The sequence below is a fragment of the Artemia franciscana genome, chromosome 6 (genome assembly GCF_032884065.1).
Source record: "Artemia franciscana chromosome 6, ASM3288406v1, whole genome shotgun sequence".
NCBI classification, from domain to species: domain Eukaryota; kingdom Metazoa; phylum Arthropoda; class Branchiopoda; order Anostraca; family Artemiidae; genus Artemia; species Artemia franciscana.
In genome coordinates, this window is record NC_088868.1 from 7150758 (window position 1) to 7174310 (window position 23553).

Consider the following 23553-nt stretch of genomic DNA (forward strand, 5'->3'; position numbering starts at 1 on the left):
TCCTGAACACAAACACAAACATTTAACTTCGATTCAACATCCCTTCTTATTTCGTAAAATGGCTTTAAGGTTGAGGAAAGTGCCAGTGGAAACCTACCAACCCCATCTATCAATACTAGTAACGCCAATCTTACAAAACAAAATGGGATGATTCGGGCTGTTATGTCAACAACGAGCATTCAATTAAATATTATTATTTTCATTAATTTAAATTATTAATTATTAATACTTAAATAATTAATTATAATTAAATATTATAATAAAATTACAATTATTATTTAAATAATAAATAATAATTAAATATTAATTATTAAACATTTAAATTATTAATTATTAATTATTTATTGATTTATTAATTTAAATTATTATTATTATTTTTAAAAATTTGTTATCAATCTAGATTCTAACCTACTGGCATCCAACACACTATGTGGCAAACGTAAACTGAACTTATTCAGTTCATGCTCACCCCTCATGCTTCCACAGTATTAGACGGGATCCTAGCCTCCGAAACTTTAATCCCTCACCTGTTCCTGAGATATTCCTGAAACGTTCTATTTAAACCAGCATACAATGAAGTGTGTTTTGATTTTATTCAACATACTTAGTTACGAAGACCATACTGCCTTTCCCTCCCTAGCAATTCCCTTAAGTTTTTCTTGTTTTTGGTATTCAACATACTCATTAACATTTGTCACTATATTGTACGCTACATTAAAACCTCTTGGCTCCTTACTAAGACCAACGTTATAGCGTTGCCTCTGACGAGAGTATGATAATCACCCACTTTTTTCCCGCGGGTTTCCATCCCGTGTCTTTTGAAAGGAACTCCATTACTTGAACGGCCCAATAATAGAATCACATTGGGTGGTAATTTGATACTTCGCCGGATGAAGCCCGTACCCGAAGCCCGTAATCTACATTTTTTAAAGCACTTAGATTTATACCTGAGATTACCTGAGATTTATAACATCCCTTCCTGCATACTCTCCCTCCCATTGTCCTTAAAAATGGTGACAAGATCAGCTGGTAGTGAAGTGACTGCTTTTATAAGTCATCAGAACGATCTTTACCCCCCTCCCCTAAAAAAATCCCGTTCCGACAATCCCCGTGACAATGACCCCCACGGAAATTCCACGCTTCTGGACAATTCTCCCCAGGAAAACTTTCCGCACTTGTAAATTCAAAACTAAGTACTTTAAAATTTGAAAAGTATCTGAAAAACTAGGTTGAATGCCAAATTAACAGATTTATTTGACACCAAATTCAAAGAGCTTAAGGGTATACCTGCTTTTCCTTTGCCCCTAGATGGATGGCTGAAAAGGACGAAATTTGGCAATCTGTCATCCTTCATCCGTAAGACTTGTCCTAGCTATCCCTCTCTCTCTCTCTCTCTCTCTCTCTGTTTCTATATATATATATATATATATATATATATATATATATATATATATATATATATATATATATATATATATATATATATATATATATATATATATAATATTCAGTAATATAATATTCAGATAGATATATCTTACCTGACTCTGTCCGGACGAACAGCGTTCAGTGTAGTCTCGGATCCTGTGACAGGAGTTAGGAGTTCCATTAATGATAACATGGGGTCTCTTTGGTGTGATACACTCGTCTGAACCAGAAGAGTCAAACCTGGAATTAGAAATCAACGTAACTACTTGACAGGCTCATATCCAGGAATTTTTTTTTCTGAGGGTGTTTCACGCAAATATTTTTTTCAGAGGAGGAAGGGATACACAAAAAACCCTCAAATACTCATAAAAAATTTGTTTCTATCCATTTTTGTTATGTTATTACAAGTCAGACAAACATTTTGGAGGGAGGGACTGAAACCCCCTACCTATCCCCCTGGATACGACCTTGCTTGAATGGTCTCATATTATCAGCCCTGAGGACAAAAATAAAAATTTAGCCAAATTACTTAATGTCTTTAAAACATCGAATAAAACAGGTTGTTAAGACTTGGTTGTACGCAGACTTGAAACACTTGTAAAACTTAGTGGTAAACATGTGTATTTAAATAATGTAATTTAATAATGTGTATTTAAATAAACCACTAGTTAAGCAGTGACTTTTGCCAAAGTAATTTTGGGTCACATAAATAGGACAATGGTACTAAAGATTAAATTCTTTACAGGAATTCTGACTACGATGATTTTGTGCATCTTTAGTGTATATATATATATATATATATATATATATATATATATATATATATATATATATATATATATATATATATATATAGAGAGAGAGAGAGAGAGAGAGAGCCATGTTGGGACCAAGATGGGCTTAGGATTGCACAAAGTCTCCATTCATACTGGAGGTCCCAGGGACTTCTTGCTGTTCGGTTCTAAGTGCTACGATGTAGACTTGAGAAGATATGTTGACCCCTGTCCTTCACTAGTATCCGGGATCATTGCTTTTCCTGAGGCCCAAGTAATTTTAATGATTTAAAGAACACGAAAATTCGAATTGGAATGTGACGACGTTAAAAAGTGACTAGCGTATCAACATTTTGACTGACGAATTCAGACGATTCGAACTGGACTTATTAGAGGTTTCAGTAACTCATGTATCCCAGGAGTAGGAAGCATGAAATTAGGGCATGTAGAATTTGTTTACTCAGGCAGGAAGGATGGGGTACATACACAGGGAGTAGGGTTCATGATGAACAAGGAAACCATTACGTCTTGTTTAGGCTAGGAAGGAATTAATAATAGAATATTATTCTATTATTATATATTATTATATATTTAATAATAGAATTGTTCATTTTACGACTAAAAATTTCAGGGTGTCAGCTATAGTAGTATATGCCCCCATTGAACCAACTGATGGGGATACTAGTGACTCAGATGAATTTTACTTACAGTTACAGGAGCAAATAGACAGGGTACCAGGTAGAAATATGGTGTTTTGGCTAGGAGATTTTAATGTCCAGGTTGGTAGAAATAGGGATAGATAGTATAGTAGTATATATAGTTATAGTATAGTTATATACTATAGTATAGTATAGTATAGTTATATATAGTTATATATAGTATAGTATAGTTATAGTATATATAGTTATAGTAGTATATATCCCTGTTCAACTGCCTGACGGAGATGCTTGTGACTCGGATTAATTTTACTTATTAATTATTCTCCAACAGCCTAAACATAAACATACCATGTCTCGAGACTTTTAACGTAGGACGACTTTAAATGGAAATCGTGCCGCAGTCGATCCGCTCTTCGCCCTGCCATAACATTTTTCTTTTAAAAAGTTGTCAGTTGTATAGACATTTTGTATTGAGAGGCGTGAGGAATAAAGTTATTTATAGTTACAGGAGCAAATAGACAGTGTCCCAGGTAAGAATATGGTCTTTTTAAAAGAAGATTTTAACGCCCAGGTCGGTAGAAATAGGGGTAAATGTTATCCTAGCCTAGGTAAATTTGGTGTAGGAAAACAAAACAGTAATGGCTACCAACTTTTGCCATTTTGTAGGTATAATAATTTGTAGGTATACGGTGTTTGGTCATAAAATGGCCCATTAGTTGACAGGGTATTCATGTGATGGTAAGACAGCCTACCTTATTGATTATTTTATAGTAAACCGAAGACGGGCAGGATCAATACAAGATAGCAGTGTACATAGGAGTGCTGTTATTGATGTTCAAATTAAAGATCACCATCTAGTATTGTTTTGGGTAAATTTAAAGCTGATATTTCGGAAGGGTTACTACCTCTCGGGTATTTAAGATTCTGTTAGACTCCAGGATGAGAGAAGTTCCTCAGTTTCATAAATTATGAGCAAGCGTTCGATTCTGTTGATAAAAGAGATTTAGCAAAAGTCTCATCCATGTATGGTATACCAGACAAATACATTAATGTGATTAGTGCTATGTATGAGAATAACACTACTGAGGTTAAGGTAGGAAATGAGGTCAGCAGCTGGTTTTGTATTAAATCAGTAGTTAAGCTTGGTTGTGTTCTATACCCCTTTATATGGATCCTTTTGATGGACTTTGTCTTAAGGAGTACAAGAAAGGCAATGGGAGACCACGGAATCAAATGGGGAAGAAAAAACTCTCCTGGACTTAGATTATGCTGATTATTTAAGCATCCTAGATGAAAGTATGAGCAAAATGAATGAAATTTTAGAGGTTTTACGAATTCAGGGTGCTAGAATAAGTTTGAAAATCAATTTTAAGAAGACTAAGTCACTAAGGCTAGGAATAAGTGAAGATAAAAAGGTGACGTTCGGTAACGAAAAGATTGATCAGGTGGGCAGCTTCACGTATTATTAGTAAAGACAGTGGGAGCAGTGAAGAAGTTAAAAGTAGAATAGCCAAAGCTCAGGGTATACTTATTGACGACATGACTGCCTGTCCATGGATTATTCTTTATGGTTGATTGTGTATGGCTATGCTGTTTGACCTGTGTGATTGTATGGATGAGTAGGGTTAAGGCCTCATTCAAGCGCTGGTCTATATTAGTCACTAACTTAGGAAAACAGTCTTCCTTTTCTCCTTCTGTCTCTTTTTTTTTTTTTTTTTTTTTTTTTTTTTTTTTTATGTGTTTGTGCTGTTGCATCGGTGATTTCTCTTTTCATGATATATATATATATATATATATATATATATATATATATATATATATATATATATATATACATAATATATATACATAATAATTGTATTTGATTTATAATAACTTGTACTAGATAATAATATGGATTATATTTAATTAGATTAGGTTTAGACTTAATTTGGTTTTAGACAGACAATACCTAGTATCCGTGCAGCTTTTAGGAAATGAACAGTAAACTTAAACAGAACGAACAGAACAACTAAACAGGGAAGAGGTGTAAGAAATAAAAAACTTACGAATCGAATTTGCGCTTTCCGCTGGTAGATTCGACCTTAGGAATTGTTGAAAAGTAATCAGCAATGTCTGATGGTGTATAACTAGGATCAAGGGCTAAACTTTCATGACCACGTAGATACTGTTGCGGAGTCTATAAAATAATTCAACTGTCAGGGCTTCTTACATGTCACTTTTAGTAGAGTCAAAAGAAACCAGATCTTTATACGATATATTTTTATAAACAAATTACTTCTTTTGAATTTTATTTTAGCCTCTAAAGGAGAAAGCCAGAAATATTGCAGGGCGCTGTCCCAAGTCCCCCTCTAACTGGCTGCCTACTTACTTAAAAAATGGGCTTGCTTCAACTTTGGTCACAAGTAATGCTAGCTAGCATTCGAGGAACAGGTAACTCTGTTGGATATAGCAAGCCCCTTAAGGCCATGGTGGTTAATATTTCGATCGAAAGCCTTTTCATTCTTTTATAAGCGGGCACCGAATTATAGCTCTGTTTTATATCCCAAATTTGTTTTGGAAATAGATGCCGTTGGGTCTCTGTTGATACATTCAACTCTGAAGCTTAGGCACCCTCTCTTTTTTTGGCTTCGTCCACACTGTGTATTGGAGGTGTGTTTTCCTCTAAGCTTAGCTTCCGCTCGGTTATAACTAGCTCCACCTCGCCTCATTCCAACGGGGTGCCAGGTAGGACCCCTCAGCTCAAAAGATGTCATTTTCATACCTTTTCTGAGGAAAAGATTTCGAAGGCCTATAATCTGTTTTTGGAAGGAAGACTGTTGAGAAGCCCTGTTTTTACTCAGCTTGTTCAATACATATTTGTTTCTTGTTGACAGAAGTTCTTGTCCCCAACACAACTAACCCTCTCCTAAATAAAGCTCCTGGAGAGTCTATCATTACGCCCAAAGCAAAGGGGTGTAAGTTATCATAATTTTAAAGCAGAGAAAAAAAAATATGGCGCTTATTCTATTCATAAGCATTATTTCTGTTCAAGGGATAAATAAGAAACATATTAGTGAGGGTCAATATGCTTAGGACATCGTTTATCGTAACCTTAACTAGAGGTTCTAAGCCCCCTCCACCACCTTCTGCTTAAGTTTTTGCCCTTCTTAAACAATTCAAGTCAAGAGCACCAATTCAGGAAAATGTAGGGAATGGTGGGGGGGAAGACAATGATTTTCCGGATTCTTAAAAAACGATACAAAAAAGATGTTTTTTTCAAAATCTCGAAGGGGGAAATGTTGATTCTTTTTTCAGTTTTATTCAATGAAATGTACTAAAAAGTGCTTTTTCAAAATATGGGAGGAAACAATTGTTGCCCTTCCAATCGGCACCCCTACTACCAGTGGATTAAGGTAGTCTATAAAACAGATTCTGACTTTGTAACTTATTTGCAAAAGTGCATGAGTCAGCCTACTCCCTTTCATTTTGGTAACGACGATGAGATGAACAAAACAACAAGATTTTGATCAGTTTCAAATTATATCCAATTTATTAAATTATATCTAATTATATTCTAATAATATCTGATTTTGATCAATTTCAAGTTCTAAAGTCATAATACAATGTAGTAATATAGGATAATATGATCTAGTAAAACAAGGTAAATTACACACACCAAACATAAACGACTATATATTTTAAAACTACACCAGCCTTCATTACTTGTAAAATATTATTCTTAAAAAGATCATATAAATATCAGCCATTAATATAACTGAAATATTTTTAATAGCATGGAAGTTATATTTTGTGCTCATGTTTTGAAAAAAATTGAAGCAGGCTATGCCAAACAAAAATGACCTCGAAATAAAGTAGGCCCTAAGAGAGACGTAGAGAGGGGGGAGGGAGGAACTGAGCCTCCTTAATAGTTCTAAATTTTCCACAGGTTTTGGGCACTTATTCAAATTATCAAATAAATTTTTTTTTATTATTATTATATTTTTTCTATATTTATATGTTATATTTTTATTTATGTAATATATTTTATATTAATATATATTATATATATATATATATGTATATAAATATATATATATATATATATTATATATATATATATATATATATATATATATATATATATATATACATATAATTCATATACAAATTATTTTATATTTATATATTTATAATACATTTTTATATATTATATATTTGTGAATTTTTATTATATTTTTATTTTTTATCATTATTGGCTCCGGTGAAAAAAAAAATCCTGGGTATGTGGCTGGGCGATTATTTGTTTCTATTAATACGCACGGTGAGCGTCACCCGTAAAGCTGCTGCCACAGCTGTTCAGAGAATCAAAAGGCATAAAGTCAGTATCTATTTTTAAGTATCCAACATACTTTGGAAACGATGTCGTTTTTTGAGGAGGGATGTTAAGAGGGAAATACGCGGTTTGGCCTTACATTCAGTAAATCTACCTGAATGTACATTTTTTTCTAATTGAAATACAAACACTATTTCAGATGCTACTTTAATGTGATGGGGAATGAACCAGAGGGGAACGGGCGTTTTTGGACTCACATTTAGAAAATTTAACTTCTTATTTATTCTTAAAATCAAAGCACATATACCCTTTCGGTGCTTTAAATGCTACTTCCGAAAATACAAGATTATGAAGTTCAAGCCTTTTGATTTTGGACAGGCAAACAACAGTAAAAAGGGTATAATAATTAAACGAAACACACCCAAGAAGAGAAGTTAGGTTACTCCTAACTTACTTACTTAAAGTTACTTAAAGTTGTTCAGCACCATCTGGCAGTTGCCCTGCCTGTTCGATGCCCTTTGTTTGCTTGATGGGTTTGTAGTTGGTTGAACTTTAAGTTATGTTGAATTTGCGAACTCAGCAAAAGTGAACTCGGCAAAATTTTCAGCAAAAAATTCATCAATTGCGTTGAATATGTTGTTGTGTTTCTCCCAGGACTTGTCAACTCTCTTTTTAATGAAAAAAAACAAAAACAACTCTGTCTAATGAAATATGATCTTCAAATAACCTTTAGTTTATATGATAATATAATTTGGGCTATATATTTACACATTAGGGGGAAGGGTGGAAGTAAAGTATTTGGACAGCACCTTTAAGCTAAACTAACCTAACCTAACCCCACCCCCCTTAACGTGCAAATATATGGCCCAAATTACACAAGTCCAATGCATTCTATTACCCGTCACTTGTTTTTGTGGCTATGGTACCAGTTTTCTGAGATGTAACCTAAGCGTAATTCTTGAGTGTTTTTCGTCTAATTAACAAGTACCCTAAAAAGGCTTTAGAACATTAACCACCTATAGCTGATATGGTGGGGATTTTCCTCCTCAGGTATTTGGCTACCTCCCAAGAAACACTTAACAATTTTAGGACAACATTTATGGTTTCATCCGAAACAAACTGGAATGATGTGCTTTTCTGTTTTAGCTTCTGGTGGCCATTATATAAACGGGTCAAAGCCCAACAGAGGATCCAAAATAACTGAAAAAATTCAATTATATATATTTTTTTGGGGGGAGGGGGTAGGGATTTGGCCATCAAAAAATTTGATGACAAATATCTAATATAGAGCTACACCAAAACTAGGGGGGTCGTGCAACCCTCCCACATAGATTCACCGCCAATTCAGTTCGGATGAATCCTGAGAAAACTTTCAAAGAAGAAACCCACCACAGTTTTTGTAATATGCGTCAAACTATTTTCCGAAGATATACAGAATAACAAAGTAAAGAATTGGATTCTTTGTCCAATTTTTTTGCTGAAAGGAAATTCAAACATCTGTTCTTGATGAACGAGAAAAATAGCTCTTTTTCATAAGCTTATCCATTAGCTCACCAAGAAATAATTCTGTTTTGGTTTTGACACGAATACTGTCTCACCAGAACATTTTTTTTCTCATTTTTTAAAGTACAAACGTCTTTCATAAATCATTTGAAATAGATACTAATTGCGTTCTTAAGAAAGGCAAATGATGTCTCTGAATCTACATGTGATCTGTATTGACCAGCGAGTAATAACTGATATTATTTATATTATTATTTTGCTATTTGATTTCATCTAATATTATATGATGTTCATGTGACTAATACGTGGTATTGACAACAATTGCCTGTAAACTATGCCTCCTCAAGGCAGTGGTGTAATCTCGTCAACATCCTGGGGGGGGGGGGGTTGGGGCCCATTTTCCCAGATTAAGTGAAAATGACAGTGAAAATTGAAAAAAAAACTGAAAAAAAAAATGAAAAACTGAATTAAGTGACACGAATACTGCCTCACCAGAACATTTTTTTTCTCATTTTTTAAAGTACATACGTCTTTAATACATCATTTGAAATGGATACTAATTGTCTTCTTAAGAAAGGCAAATGATTTCTCTGAATCTACACGTGATCTCTCTTGAACAGCGAGCAATAACTTATATTATTTATATTATTATTTTCGCTATTTGATTTCATCTAATAATGCATTATGTTCATGTGAATAATACGCGGTATTGACAACATCCATCCGGTATTGATAATCTCGTAAACAACCTTGGGGGAGGGGCAAAGCTGGAGCCTATTTTCCCAGATCAAGTGAATGTGACAGTGAAAACTGAAAAAATGAGTCATATTGTACCAGAAAGGAAAAGATATACTAAAGAAAACAGACCCGTTTTTGTGGATGTTTGAATTATGCATGGAGAATAGGCTATAGGGATAGCCTCATAATCTTAGTTTTGAAAAGGTTTTCGGAGACTCTATATTTCAGTGGGGGAATGGGGGTGGGTGGGGGGACCTGAGATCTGGGAGGGGTAGATGTCGCTCCTGTCCCGTAGAAAAATAAAGCCTCTGCCTCAAAGACTAATTTTTGCTAAAATTTCTAGCCCAAAGCAGACATGTTTTGCGTTATTTCACCTCTGAAAAAACCTATGCCAATTTCCGAATTATTCTGAAAAATGAAAATTAACTAAATTGCCCTCTGGGGACCCCCTAATGCATCAAAGGAAGCAATGAGCCATGAATCTTCAAGAGCGATTTTAACAATTTTTTTTACCACGAAGAAGACATGTTTTAAGCAAATTAGTTTAATTGAATGTGTCCTAAGCCTTTTTTCAAGCACCAGGAACAGTAGAAATGAAATCTGATTGTTTGAACTAGTTAAGCGGAAACATACACAGCCATGTATATCTTTAAGAGTTTTGAATAATTAAGGGTTCAAATTTCAATGTAAACTACCTACATAGGCCAAGGCCGTATCCAGTGGTTAGGAGATTTGAATCCCCCCCTGAAATGTATGTCTGACTCGCAAAACGAAAACAAAATGAATGTAAACAGCTGTTATGCATTTTTAAAAGTGTTTTAAACCCCCCTTCCGCAAAACATTTTTTTGTAACACCCCTCCCCCCCAAATCCTGGATACTGCCCTGACATAGACTGTTATTCACTTTTCGGCAATTGTAAGCGCTGAATTTAAAGGAAATAAAAAATGAGGGAGAAATCAGCAAAAAAAGCCTCAAACATATGGCACCAACAGGGCCGTATCCAGGAGGGGGGCACCTGGTTTCAACCTCTACCCTAAGGTTTTTTTCCCACTCAATGAAACGTAATAAAATTCATATCAATGAATTGTTGATGCCCTTTTTTTACTTTTTTTGCACAAAAATAATTTTTTTGTGCAAACCCACCACTCAAAAAACAATAGCCTCCACTTCCGAAACAAAAATCCCAGATACATCCTTGGGCACTAAATACCTTACATAGGTCCTTAACGAAACATCTACTTTTGTCTTTTCGCTCCGTTTTTTCCCACTGGCTGAAAATCACCCATGTTTTTTGGTTATTTTTTAATTACATTTTCTCTTTTTTTTTGTCTAACGACGGGGATATCATTTGGTGGAACAAGTACTGTATGACCTACCAATAAGTTCCATGAAATAAAAAAAAACAACAAAAAGGACAACGGACCATATTCCTCGGCCCTGGTCAATCCACTTAGTTTGGATATTGTAGCTGCCCAAGAATGGTGTCCCTTTACCTCCCTCCAACTATGTTCTTATTCTCCCTTTGAAGGTGTAGTTGTTAAACATTAACAGAGTTGATTTTTGATTTTTTTAGAAAGAAAATATTCTCAAATTTAACTAATTAATTTTGCTTATTTATATGGTTCTAATTCGAAACACTCGGAAATGTGGTACTGACCTAAAAACTTCAGAATTTGAAACTAAAAAAAAACTTAGAAAATTGCAGTTTTCAGATATGATAAACTTGAGATGGGTCCAAGGCAAGGGTGTATCCAGGGGGGTATAAAAAAGGGGGAGATAAGGGTGTATCAAGGGGAAGGGGTATAAAAAACTTAAAGAAGCATCAAAAATGTGTTAATATGCATTTTTGTTACGTTTTTACGAATCGGAAAAAAAACTTTTTTTAGAAAGGGGGTCAAACCTGGTAACCCCCTGGATACAGCCTTGGGCCAGGGACAACTTTTTCATTTTAATGTCCTTGGTACTTTAAGTAAATTTCTACTTACTTGTTTCGCTAGCCTTGCAAAGAAAGCTATTTCTCTCTGAAGCAGTGGAAGATTTGCCTTAAGAAAAGGAAGAACAAAAGGTCTTAATTGACTACCGGTTACTTCTCGAATTGCTTGATGGAATTCATCGATTGTAATTACACCACTCTGAAATTTATAAGATTGCTTAAATACTTCGAAACCGTAGAGCCAACGGCTAACCACAGATATATTCCCATTTTGAGAGTATGCGTTTGGAAATATAGTCACTAAAACAATAAATACCGATAAGGAAAAAAAATTAATCACTAACATCAGTGATAAGTCACCACGGTCCAGAGGCGTAGCTACAATATTTTTTTTTTGGGGGGGGGAGGGGGGCAAGTGGAGATGCTATTGAAACAGGTGCTAATCAAGCGGTAATGAAGAAAAGTAACTATTTGACACGCCCACTACCTGGTGAATTTAAAAACATTAGGCAGTACATTATAAACAATAAACATACATTAAACAATAGTAAATAAAAGTGCTGGTGCTTGGCTTTTACTAAAATTGTCAGCAATGAGCTGCTGCAGACGTCAGTAGTATAGCGTAAAGAAGCTTTCGGGTGGGCGATGGTGAATGTCACATGCCCTCGGCTTTTTTCAGCGAGATTCACCACTAATGCTGCAGGACATATCCCCAATCACTTCCCTAACTCCCTCGCCCAGCACAAGATGCTCAATTTTATAATAAAACCAACCTCTATTCTAATAACCCCGGGTATCGTGCTATTCAATTGCTCGTAATTTTGAATTGATGTTGACTCTGCAAGATTTAAGTAGGATTTTAAGATTGTAAGATGGATGTAAGATTTCTCAGTGAGAAAGACAATCTTTCCGTGGAAAACATTACATCAGCACCCCGAAGAATAAAAAAAAGTGGTTAAAAACAGAACGAAGCAAAGTATGAAATTTGATTGTGCATGAAAGACGAGAAGACCAATCTTTCTGTCTAAAACAGTACTTCTGCATACTGAAAAATCACGGAAAAAGTTACTTGCATCTCTGGGAAAATCGAGTGGTCATCAGATAAGCCACAAGAGCATCTCGCAATAAAGAAAGACTTTGCTCGAAAGAAAGGTTTCGCTCTGCGAGAAAGACAATCTTGCCCTGGAAAACAATACATCAGCACCCCAAAGACTCATAAGAAAAGTAGTGAAAAACAAAACGGAGCAAAATATGAAATTTAATTGTGCTTAAAGGACGAGATGACCGAACTTTCTGTGTAAAACAGTACTTTTGCATACTCAAGAATCACGGAAAAAGCAAACGAAGTATGACTTGCATCTCAGAGAAAATCGACTGGTGATCTGATAAGCCACAATATCATCTTGATCTAAAGAAAGATTTTGCTTGAAAGAATGGTTTTGCTCCGTGAGAAGACAATTTTTCTGCGGAAAACAGTAAATCAGCATCCTGAAGAATCATAAGAAAAGTGTTGAAAAGCAAAACGAAGCAAAATATGAAAGTTTATTGTGCTTGAAGGACGAGAAGACCGATCCTTCTGTGTAATTAAATAAAAAAAACAAGTTTTTTTTAACTGAAAGTAAGGAGCGACATTAAAACTTAAAACGAACAGAAATTACTTCGTATATGAAAGTCCTGATCAACGTCCAAATTACTTCCTCATCAAAGTCCCGCTATTTACGCTAAAGTTTTTTACTGTTTTAAAAAGTAGAGTTGAGAGAAAGAGTCAAAATTAAAAAAAACTTAATTATTGAAATTTATGAAATTACTTTCAGTTAAAAAAAACTTTTTTTTATTTAATTTCTGAACGTTTTTTAATCAATGCATGTTTTGATTTTGGCTCTCCACAGATGAAAAATTAAAACGAAATTTGCATATTTTTTTTTTGCTAAATGGCTTTCTCATAGTTTTGATCGAATGATTTTGAGAAAAAAAGGAGTGGGGGAGGAAGCCTAGTTGCCCTCCGATTTTTTGGTTACTTGAAAAGGCAACAAGAACTTTTAATTTTTTACGAATGTTTTTATTAGTAAAAGACATACGTAACTTATAAATTAGCTTACGTAACGAACTTTTGTATTCTCATATTTTTATTACATATATGAGGGGGTTCACCCCCTCGTCAGTATTTTGCTCTTTACACTAAAGCTTAAATTCTGTCCCAATTCATTAAGAATGACCTGAATTACAAAAGCTGTAGAATAAATACTTGAAATTACTAAAAATACTTTGGCGTAAAGAGCAAAGTGTTAGGAAGAGATGAGCACCTCATATGCGTAATAATTCCTGTTCGTTTTAGGTTTTAATGCTGCTCCTTACTTCCAGTTGAAAAAACTTTTTCATATTTTTTTTTCATTATTTTTTTTTTTAATAATGCTAGAAAATCCTGCGCTCCCTTCATGGAAATTTTCTTCCCCCATGACAAATTCCTCGATGGAAAGTTCCCCCAACATATCCCCCTCTTCTCAACCCCTCCCCCCAACGAAAAAATCCCCTTGAAAACGTCTATACACTTCCCAATAACCATTACTATATGTAAGCACTGGTCAAATGTTGTAACTTGTAGCTCCTCCCACGGGGACTGTGGGGGAGTAAGTGGTCCCCAAAGACATAGTTATAAGGTTTTTCGACAACGCTGAATAAAATGGCTATCTCAGAATTTTGATCATATACGAAAACAGACTGGTCTGTTCTGGTTCTCTCTGTCTGTCTGTCTGTTCTCTCTGTCTGTCTGTCTGTCTGGAAAACGTTCAGAAATTAAATAAAAAAAAGTTTTTTTTTAAGTGAAAGTAAGGAGCGACATTAAAACTTAAAACGAACAGAAATTACTTCGTATATGGAAGGGGCCGCTTCCTCATCAACGTCCCGCTCTTTACGCTAAATTTTGACTCTTTCTCTCAACTCTACTTTTTAAAACAGTAAAAAACTTTAGCGTAAAGAGCGGGACGTTGATGAGGAAGCAGCCCCTTTCATATACGAAATAATTTCTGGTCGTTTTAAGTTTTAAGTTATTTCTCCCGCAGAATATTCCCTGAAGGAGAATTATTCCCCCAGAAAATTCCCCCATGGAATATTTCTCAGGTGGAAAATCCCTCCTCCACGAAAAAATCCCTAATAATTCCAAGCCCCGCTGAAAACATTCGTCGGAAAATTCCTCCGGAACATCTCCACCGTGTAAAATTGAGTCTTCAAAGAGAAAAAAAAAACAAGTTAAAAAAAAATTCAAGAATTTTGGCGTATTATCGGATGAATTTGGAAAAGGGGCATGGGAGGGGGGCTATTTGACCTGTGATATTTTGGTCACTCAAAAGAGCATTACAGCTATTAATGTTTGATCAAGTGAGCCTTCTAGAGATCTCCTAGGACCATTGGTTTGATACGATCACCCCTGAAAAAAAATGATCTTTCTTCTAATACGAAATTCCAAATTTTTCCAGATGAAGATTTGCAACCTCTACATACGTATCTACATGATACGGTAAATCTGATAGCGAGATTTTCATTTGGATTGTTTTACTTTTTAAAGGGTGCTCTTTCCCTATAATAGGGTAAGGTTCCTCCCTTAAAATAAGGAAGCTTTTTCAGGCTCGTAGATTAGATTTTGCATTAAATTAAATGAACTTTATAAATTTGGAAACAGCATAAAAGGTAAATTCTTTTTATGTATCTTTTCTTGTCAAATAGAAGTTCTTTAGAGTTTACTATCGGTTCAAGTCGCTCCTTACTTACAGTTCGCTACCACGAGATATATTCCTAGGAGCGATATTAATTTAAATCATAAATTAAATACATAAGAAATATGTTATAATCTAGTTCCCAGATTTTAAGCAAATGCATGGTTAAGTCGAGTTCGGATCTATTGTGTTGATAATTTTTATTTTCGAAATAAACTTTTAATTACGCTATACGGAGCATATGGAAACATAGTTTTAACTATTACCCAGTTTCAAATTCGGCCATGTTGTACTCAGGTATCTAATTCAGCCTCCTAGGTCTGACAAAGATTAATTAAAAAAATTCTCTTATGAAACTAAAGAGTGAAGGTGAAACTTCAACCGAACAAAAATTATTATTCTGCAGATTACATAAGACATGTCAACTAGCCCAAAGTAACTGATTATTGATGTTTTCCAATTTAATTAAATAATTAATTGATTAATTAATTGATTTAATCAATTAATTTAAATCAATTAATTTAAAATTGATTTAATTTAATTAATTGATAATTAATCAATTAATTAATTAATTGATTCTAAGAATTAGCACTTTACTGAAAACCCATAACCGACTCCAAAGAAACTGGGTGTTGAATTGGGACTTGATAATTCTATAAATAGCTTGCTGAAAATAACAGATTAATTTATAAGACTCCTCCACCCGCGATGATATCGATAGCTCTTAGCATAAAATAATAATTCTCTAAAAAAAAGCTCGAGCAAGCTCTGTTTTAAGTAAAACGCAAGATTTGTGTATAATAATCTATTTTATGCTAGTTTTACGTGTAAATGTTTCCGTCTAATCTCGTGACAAATGAAGTCACCAAACTTTGTGAAAATATTTAAATAGGGAAACTTAAGTGACGTAAAGAGCAAGGGATTGCGGAGGGGAAAACCCATTTCATATACGGAGTAATTTCTGTTCGTTTTAAGTTTTAATGTCGCTCCTTACTTTCAGTTAAAAAAACAAGTTTTTCTTTTATTTAATTTCAGTAAAACGCAAGATTTGTGTATAATAATCTATTTTATGCTAGTTTTACGTGTAAATGTTTCCGTCTAATCTCGTGACAAATGAAGTCACCAAATTTTCTGAAAATATTTAAATAGGAAAACTTTAGTGACAGGCAGACCATGCTGGAATTTTCATCGAAATAAACAGCCGCAAGTGGCCCACCATTTGTGTATCTGTTCTTTTAACATTAATTAGCGTATTTCCTAAAAACATGCGCCAGATACAGACACCAGGTCACAGGTGGAATAACAAGTTCGCATAAGCTGAAACAGATGGAGGGAGGAATCTGAACAATAAAAAATTTCAGATAATTTTTCAAAGAGATATTATAAATTTATGACAATAAACTAAATACTTTTAAAGTATTTTGATTAGAAACGCTTGAACTTTATTTGTGAAACAGATCTGGACGTTTGGTCGACTTTAACGGATTAAAAATGGAATTGATTATTTTTCCGTCGCTAGTTTTGAACATATATCAAGTAATAAAATTAAACAAAATCCAGAAAACTAAGTAAGAAATAAAAATCTACACTAAACATGTTAAAAACAACAAAACCCATTAGAATTGCGAACTAATGCGTTAGTAGATAACATTCTGCTCGAAATAAGTGAAACTGGCGACACGCAAAAACTAACCCAAGAGGAAGAATAGTGGGGTTTTCACGATTTTGATTAAGAATTGCAGGGGATTTAGCTACGAAAAGTAATTGTGGTGACCTTTAAAGCCATTGTTTGAAAAAACCTGTATATCAAGGGGCAAAACCATGCTGTAAATTTAAGGGGAGGAGAGAAGGGTTTAGAGCCAACCCCAAAACCGACCTAGGGAAGGACTGATCCTAAAACTAAATTTTTGAAAGTAGCCTAAATAGTTTTGGCTCGGGTTTCGATTTTTCAGTGCTTGGACTTTAATTAAACGATACTTGGTATATATTTATTTTGGAGTTGTCTGGGTAACTGTGATCATCTTTTTTTTTGATGAAGTTGAATAGCAAAGTTGTGGTTTATAATCTTTTGCTTAAAACTTAGACTAGTACAAAACGTATAGACACAAAAACAATTGCGACTGTTTGAAAGAAAAATAACGAAACTCCAAAGAAGAAACTATATGGAATTACATTGTAATAGTGGCTATTTTTCGCTTTATTATAAATTATAAATTATAAAATTATAATTATTTATAATTATAATTATAAATTAATTATTATTTATTATTAATTATTATTTACTATTATTTCGCAACAATAGTCACGGAAGCAGTGCAGCTAGTAGATTCGAATAAAATTTTCATTACAAATTTAGGACGGCTTGTTTTGGGCCTAGAGGTTTCCTATTAAAGCAGCAAGGACATCAAAATAAATAAAAAGTCCCCACCCTCTCGCCTGGATCCATCTTGGGTTTATTTATAACTGAGAGTCGCAGTTTTCTAAGAATTTTCATTGATTGTTTCTTATGGACAGTACCACATTTTCCCCAGCGGTGCCACATTGAACCGTGAAAAGAAACAAGCACAGTAACTAGTTAGATTTGATAGCACTTTCGCCCATAAAAATTCAAATCATTACAATATGTTGGCTCCCAAATATAACTTTTCCTTCACAGGAAAGTACCAGCTTGGAAAACGCTAAAAATCAGTTTAAAGGAATTATCACTTGACTAATTGTGGTCCTATCCGTTTTGATGATAAGCTTGCCGACAACAGGGAAGTAAATTTCTGAAGTACAAGGAAACGAAATAGGGAATAAAATTGAAAATAATGTTAATGTCCTTGGTATTTTAAGGCAAGCCCTAGATTGGCTATATTGGCTACATTGGCTACATTATACATTGGCTATATTAGATAAAAAGTATTAGGGATTATTTTATGACAACAGATGCTTTACTTTGATAGCAACTTTGCTGGTTTAGTGAGTAGAATGAGTCAGATCTTAAGCTGTTTGAGAATGAGTCAGATCTTAAGCTGTTTGATGCCCTGTGGATTGTAGCTCATTTTTTGGCTGACTGTATAAGGACTAAAATTAGGGACGGATTTAAAGCTTTGATGCTCTTAGGTACGAGCGTTGTCCCTGCTCCGTTTTTGTGAGATCTTCCGGGAAGTCGCCGAAAATTCGGTGAGAGTGGAAGCACATTGATGATAAATCACATCAGTCCAGTTTTTGTTATGGAAGTGATGATTTATTCGTCCTCTAGCCCCGTGCGCCTATAGGCTCAGGCCTAGTGAGCCTATTGGTAAATCTGACCCTGACTAAGTTCCTTGTGTTAATAATGCAGTATTTTGCTGCAGTTGAGTTCGAACTCTGGTTCGACTGACTGTAAACCCAGTTATTTTTTTAATTTGACGTTTTATATTACCAAAAACTGCATAATTGCATATAGAATTCTTTTCTCATAATTGAATTCCTGATTTCTTTAAATTTTTTTAAGATACTCATGGTTGAGCAAGCTTTGACATAATCAATCCAAACAATCAGATTTGATTTTCACTGTCAAAGACAATCAAATTTTGTACTTTAAAAACAATCAAAGTGACAATAGGCCGTTACAGCCGTTACAAAAAACGGCACAGCCGTTACAAAAAATTATCGACAAGCACTCTGGTTGACCATAATCAGCTCTATTTGTATTGACAGCAGCCAGTCTGGCCTTGAGTCCCATAAACTGGCTTATGGCCGTGTTTTTATGGCCCGCAGGATTTTCACAATAAATTCTATCTTATATCTGTTGATGCAATTGTGCAGGGACTATGACAGGATTTGTATCTATATTCAGTTGGTAGCAGAGCCAAGATATCTGGCTAATGTACCTTCAGCGAAGGGATGATTGTGGCACATAAACTGTAGACATTCTCGAATTTGAAGTACATATTTTGTGATGTGACGCTTTGATGGTTACATCATAAATACTATAATATTGTGCAGTATAAATGTTTATACTGCGCAGCATAAAGAAGGCTTTTAAGGATATGTTAAACTTTTCAGCTGTCAAAATCTCATGAATCGAAACTCCTGGGTAGTGACTCAATGTCGCCAAAAATTTATAAGTCTTTGCCAAACCTAACCGTAGAATTTTAAAAACTGTTTACACTAAGCTAGACCAGAATACCATTAAGAATGGCAAAATATTATTATGATCCCCATTTTCAAGATAGCAGATATGATTAAATCACCGATGCAAAAACCGCTGCTGTAGCTCGTTTCCAGTCAGTAAGAGACTCAACAGCTTGTCCCGACCAAGTGTGTTTTAGAGGAGAAATAGGATATATTGACCAGGTATTCACACTTATACAAATTTTTTAACACAGAGCCAAGCACAAGCAGCTACAGCATATGCCCTTCTCGTCTTAACCGCTAATTTGGCTCATTTATTCGGAATGAACATCAATGCTGGAGGATGTGGTGTCAGCCAAAACCGCCCTCCTTATTTACGCCTACTATTTACTGTGTATGCAAGGGATTATCTCCACGTAAATGATCAGCTCTCTTCCTGTTTTGCTACTGACAGCAGAATAAGGCACTGATTTTACGATAAATTTAATTATGAAAATTGCCACGTCGTGAACTCGGACTTAAAATTTTTGGAGCTGGATTATGCTGATGATGTTCTGCTCGACAATTATTCACAAAAAGAGCATGATATTCCTCGAAAACTAAATTAAACAGCTGATTTCATAGGACTGAGAATCAGAATTAAGGAAAACAAAAGTTATAACCAATGACAAGCTGCACTTACTGCTTTTACTGAATCATTGTCAAAAAGAATTGGCTGACTATTACAAATATCTTCAGGCAACCATATATATTAAAGGGGAAAGTAGTGGAGATGAAAGACCCACTCAGATATTGATGTGATTCTTCATCTCCACTCAGATCCCTAACGGTTCTGGAAAAGGAGAGAGATCAGCATTCCAATTAAAATTTTATATTTATGAGGCTCTAGTTCACTCTATCCTTCCTTATGCCAGTCCTTTATGGTAGCCCTAGCTCTCAATTTTTTATCTTCTAGGCGTAAGGACCATTCTGAGACTGAATCTTTGGGATCAAGTAGAAAATGAAACTATAAGACAAAAATGACGGAGAAAATAATACGTCTTCACCATCATCCTAAACCGTTCAGGTTAAGGTTCCTTTTTTTTTACAATAGTTACAAAATAAGTGTGACCTACTCCCGGCAGAGAGCATAGGCACTAGAGTTATAAATGAAAATAATAACTTTCTTCAAAATAAGAAAAAAATAGTACTTACCAGTTCAAACTCACAATCAAACAACAACCATAAAAAAAACAAAAACAAAACAGACAACTTTAAAACTGACAAGCGGGATGAACCCATCAAAATAATAAGAAAAAAGGAAAAAAAGTCTCTCTTTTGAAAGACATCGAATGCGTTCTTCTCAAATGCATTTCCATGTGAGCCCCTTCTTCAATGAAAAAAATCGTGGCGGTCTCATTCTGGCTTAAGACTATCAAAGCCAAATAAGCAATTGCTCAAATGCACTTCTACACGAAACCCTCCCTCAAAGGGAAACAGCCAAGACAGTCACATATTGGCTTAAAACGATCCAAAACCAAATTATAAGCAATTGATACCTTTTGTCGTCATGCCATCGATGGGGTCCTTCACGGCTTGACAGTATCTCACCCAGGATCGTCACCAGTAAAATTTGACGGCTTGCCACCTTCTAGTACCAGGAAAAGCTGCAAATCAGCTTATTTGATTTTATTAATTTGATTTAATTAGATTAATTCAACTGATTAATTGATTTTTTTAAAATTTTTTAATTAATTGATTAATTGATTTTTATTAATTTGATTATTGATTTTATTAATCAAGTAAAACATATCTTTAGCATTATTTGGCAGAACTTATTTATTAGAGTGTTTAAAAATTATTCATTTGAATATCCAACTCATGCTTATCTTGAATATAGGATGAAAAGCCGATAGACTTTTCCCCACACTCTCAACACTAATACCCTTTTTTTAAACTTTCCAAACACAACAATTAAGAACTATGAATGTTAAGGGGAAAGTAGTCCCTCCTAAAAGCACCCATTTTACATTGCACGATCAGTCCAAATATATTCCTCAAATAAAGGGATGAACAAGCAAAACCCACTACATATTCATCAACACGACCTCTTATTGAAATATTTAAATTTTACGCCAAAAATTGTACTTCCACCCGTCACTATTGCAACTGTATACTTATTATTGGTATAGACAGACTCACCAGACCGACTCGTGGCTAAAGTAAAAAAGGTCCATTACCAACAACAGTTTAACAGTTCAACCGTGTTTTGTAATAAATGTCGGTTAATTAGACTGCACATAGGTATGCTTAGGGAAGATGCGCCATCACATAACACTGCGCCCTCTAAAATGGGATGTTATATAAACAAGTTTTTGACAATCCTTAACTGCATGTTTGTCCAAGACTTCTGCTAAATATCATTTCAGAACTCTTAGAGCTGAAATTGTTTTGCTACGGTATAAAATGGAAGAGATTTCCAATCTCTTCGGTTTCTAAGAAAGGGCACTAAAATTTTCAAGTTATGTTCGAATGATCCCTTTTTTGGCATCATACGACCACTGATTCGATAGTATACCCCCTGGTGAAAAAAAGAGCAAAAACGTAAATAATGAGTAAAAACGCAACTATGACGATTCTTCTCAGGAAATTTTTTTCTTCTATTATATATCAATGGGTAACCCACAACGTAATGAATCACAGAATAAAGTCCTGATATTTTGAAATTAGCATTGATATTATAAAAATTACATTTTTTAGAGTTTCTGATTCAATTGACAAGGGTTCATCTTTACTTACAGTTTATTTCCATGAGTGTTTTTATTTACACTCAAAATAGTTTGTTTTGAATAATTTTATTTACAGTCAAGGCTTGGACATTTTTTAGGAAATTTTATTCCTTCTATTATCTATCCATGGGTAACTTACAATGTAATGAATCACAGTCAGAATTAAGTCCTGGTATTTTGAAATTAGCATTGATATTATAAAAATTACATTTTTTAGAGGTTCTGATTCAATTGACAACGGTTGATCTTTACTTACAGTTTATTTCCATGAGTGTTTTTACTTACACTCAAAAATAGTTTGTTTTGAATAGTTTTATTTACACTCAAAGCTTGGACACCTTTTTTGAGATTTTAGACACCCTCCTTCATCCCCATCTACAAAAGGATTGACACACCTTCTTTATAACAGCTGACTTGCGACTATGCAGTATTGTAAATAAATTTGCTATATTTTTCTTCATATACTACTGGTGATGTTGCTTTCTCTAAAGGAAACACGCTTATGGGAAACTAATTTATTTTTATATATATTTTATTTATATCAATCTTATCAATATATCAATATACAAACTACAGGGCTAGGATATGTTCTTCGGATGAATGATGATAGATGTCCGAAAACAGTCCTTGTTGGCCAGCCGCCTGGGGCCAAATAAAAAGTAGGTCGTCCCCGAATGGGATGGGAGGATGTTCTAAGGAAAGATTTAAGGGAAATGGGAACTTCTTTGTAGGGTGTAAAAAGGGAGTTTTTAAACAGGGGGATATGGAGGAGGAGTGTGCGTAGCTGTCCTGCCTCAGGTGGCTTGGTGCTACAGTGAGTTATAAGTAGTAGCTGTATATCATTTTAATAAAAATATAAAAACCAATATCAAGCGTGACTAGCTCATATGATAAAGCATTAGGTTTGCAATATCGGGAAGACATGTGAAGAAGAAATCGGCGAAGAAAAATTTTCGTGGAGAAAAAATCGATGTTTGCCTATTTTAGGCGTGCAAATAGATAAAGAATTCAAATAAGGAGGGGTTCTGTTTTCGCAAATGAGTATTTGTAGAGTTATGGTTTTGGTAGTGTATTATGTTTTGTGCCATGGTGGTGGTGGGGGGAGGAAACCAGAGAGATAGTATTGTTGGGAGAGATGACTTCAACATTTGTGTAGGGAAGGGGGGCAAAAGATTTTTTCTCCAATTCAAAAAAATGGTACGTTCTACGATTTCTCCTATTCTTATGTCCGTTGTCTGATAAGGTCTGCTGCCAGCTTTCTTTAGATTTCGTAAATTCCAAATTGAGAGAGTACTTACTACTAAATTGAGTACATAAGATCTAACTTTGTCACCAGCTGACGGACTCAGATCTGTTCCAAGATGAAGAAGGGTTGATAAAAAACGTCGAATCCTGCTCAATTGGCGCACTGACGTTGGAGAACGATCCTCTTCAAATAATCGACTATCAGGAGTTGAAGTAGCTAAAAAAGGCGATATTTAATGGACATAGGAAGTTCACATTTTATCTACACTAAGGTTTATGAGCCCTGTGCGATTTTTCGTATGTTGTTTAGCGTGGTTGTATGCAATCTGTTGTCGGTATGTTGTCTAAAATCTTAACATATCAACAAAAGAGAACAATT

The 23553-nt window shown here is 34.5% G+C and overlaps 1 protein-coding gene across 8 annotated transcripts in view; it reads right to left on the minus strand.

Moving 5' to 3' along the window:
* LOC136027981 (protein CBFA2T1-like) overlaps nt 1-23553 on the minus strand; it is a 95442-nt gene that overhangs the window by 5980 nt on the left and 65909 nt on the right. For all 8 annotated transcript variants that reach the window (XM_065705481.1, XM_065705484.1, XM_065705479.1 and 5 more), the window contains 4 exons: nt 23228-23391; nt 11403-11549; nt 4909-5039; nt 1542-1668 (listed from right to left, as the gene is read on the minus strand). In XM_065705481.1, coding sequence (XP_065561553.1) covers nt 1542-1668; nt 4909-5039; nt 11403-11549; nt 23228-23391 — 569 coding nt within the window. The remainder of the gene's footprint in view (nt 1-1541; nt 1669-4908; nt 5040-11402; nt 11550-23227; nt 23392-23553) is intronic.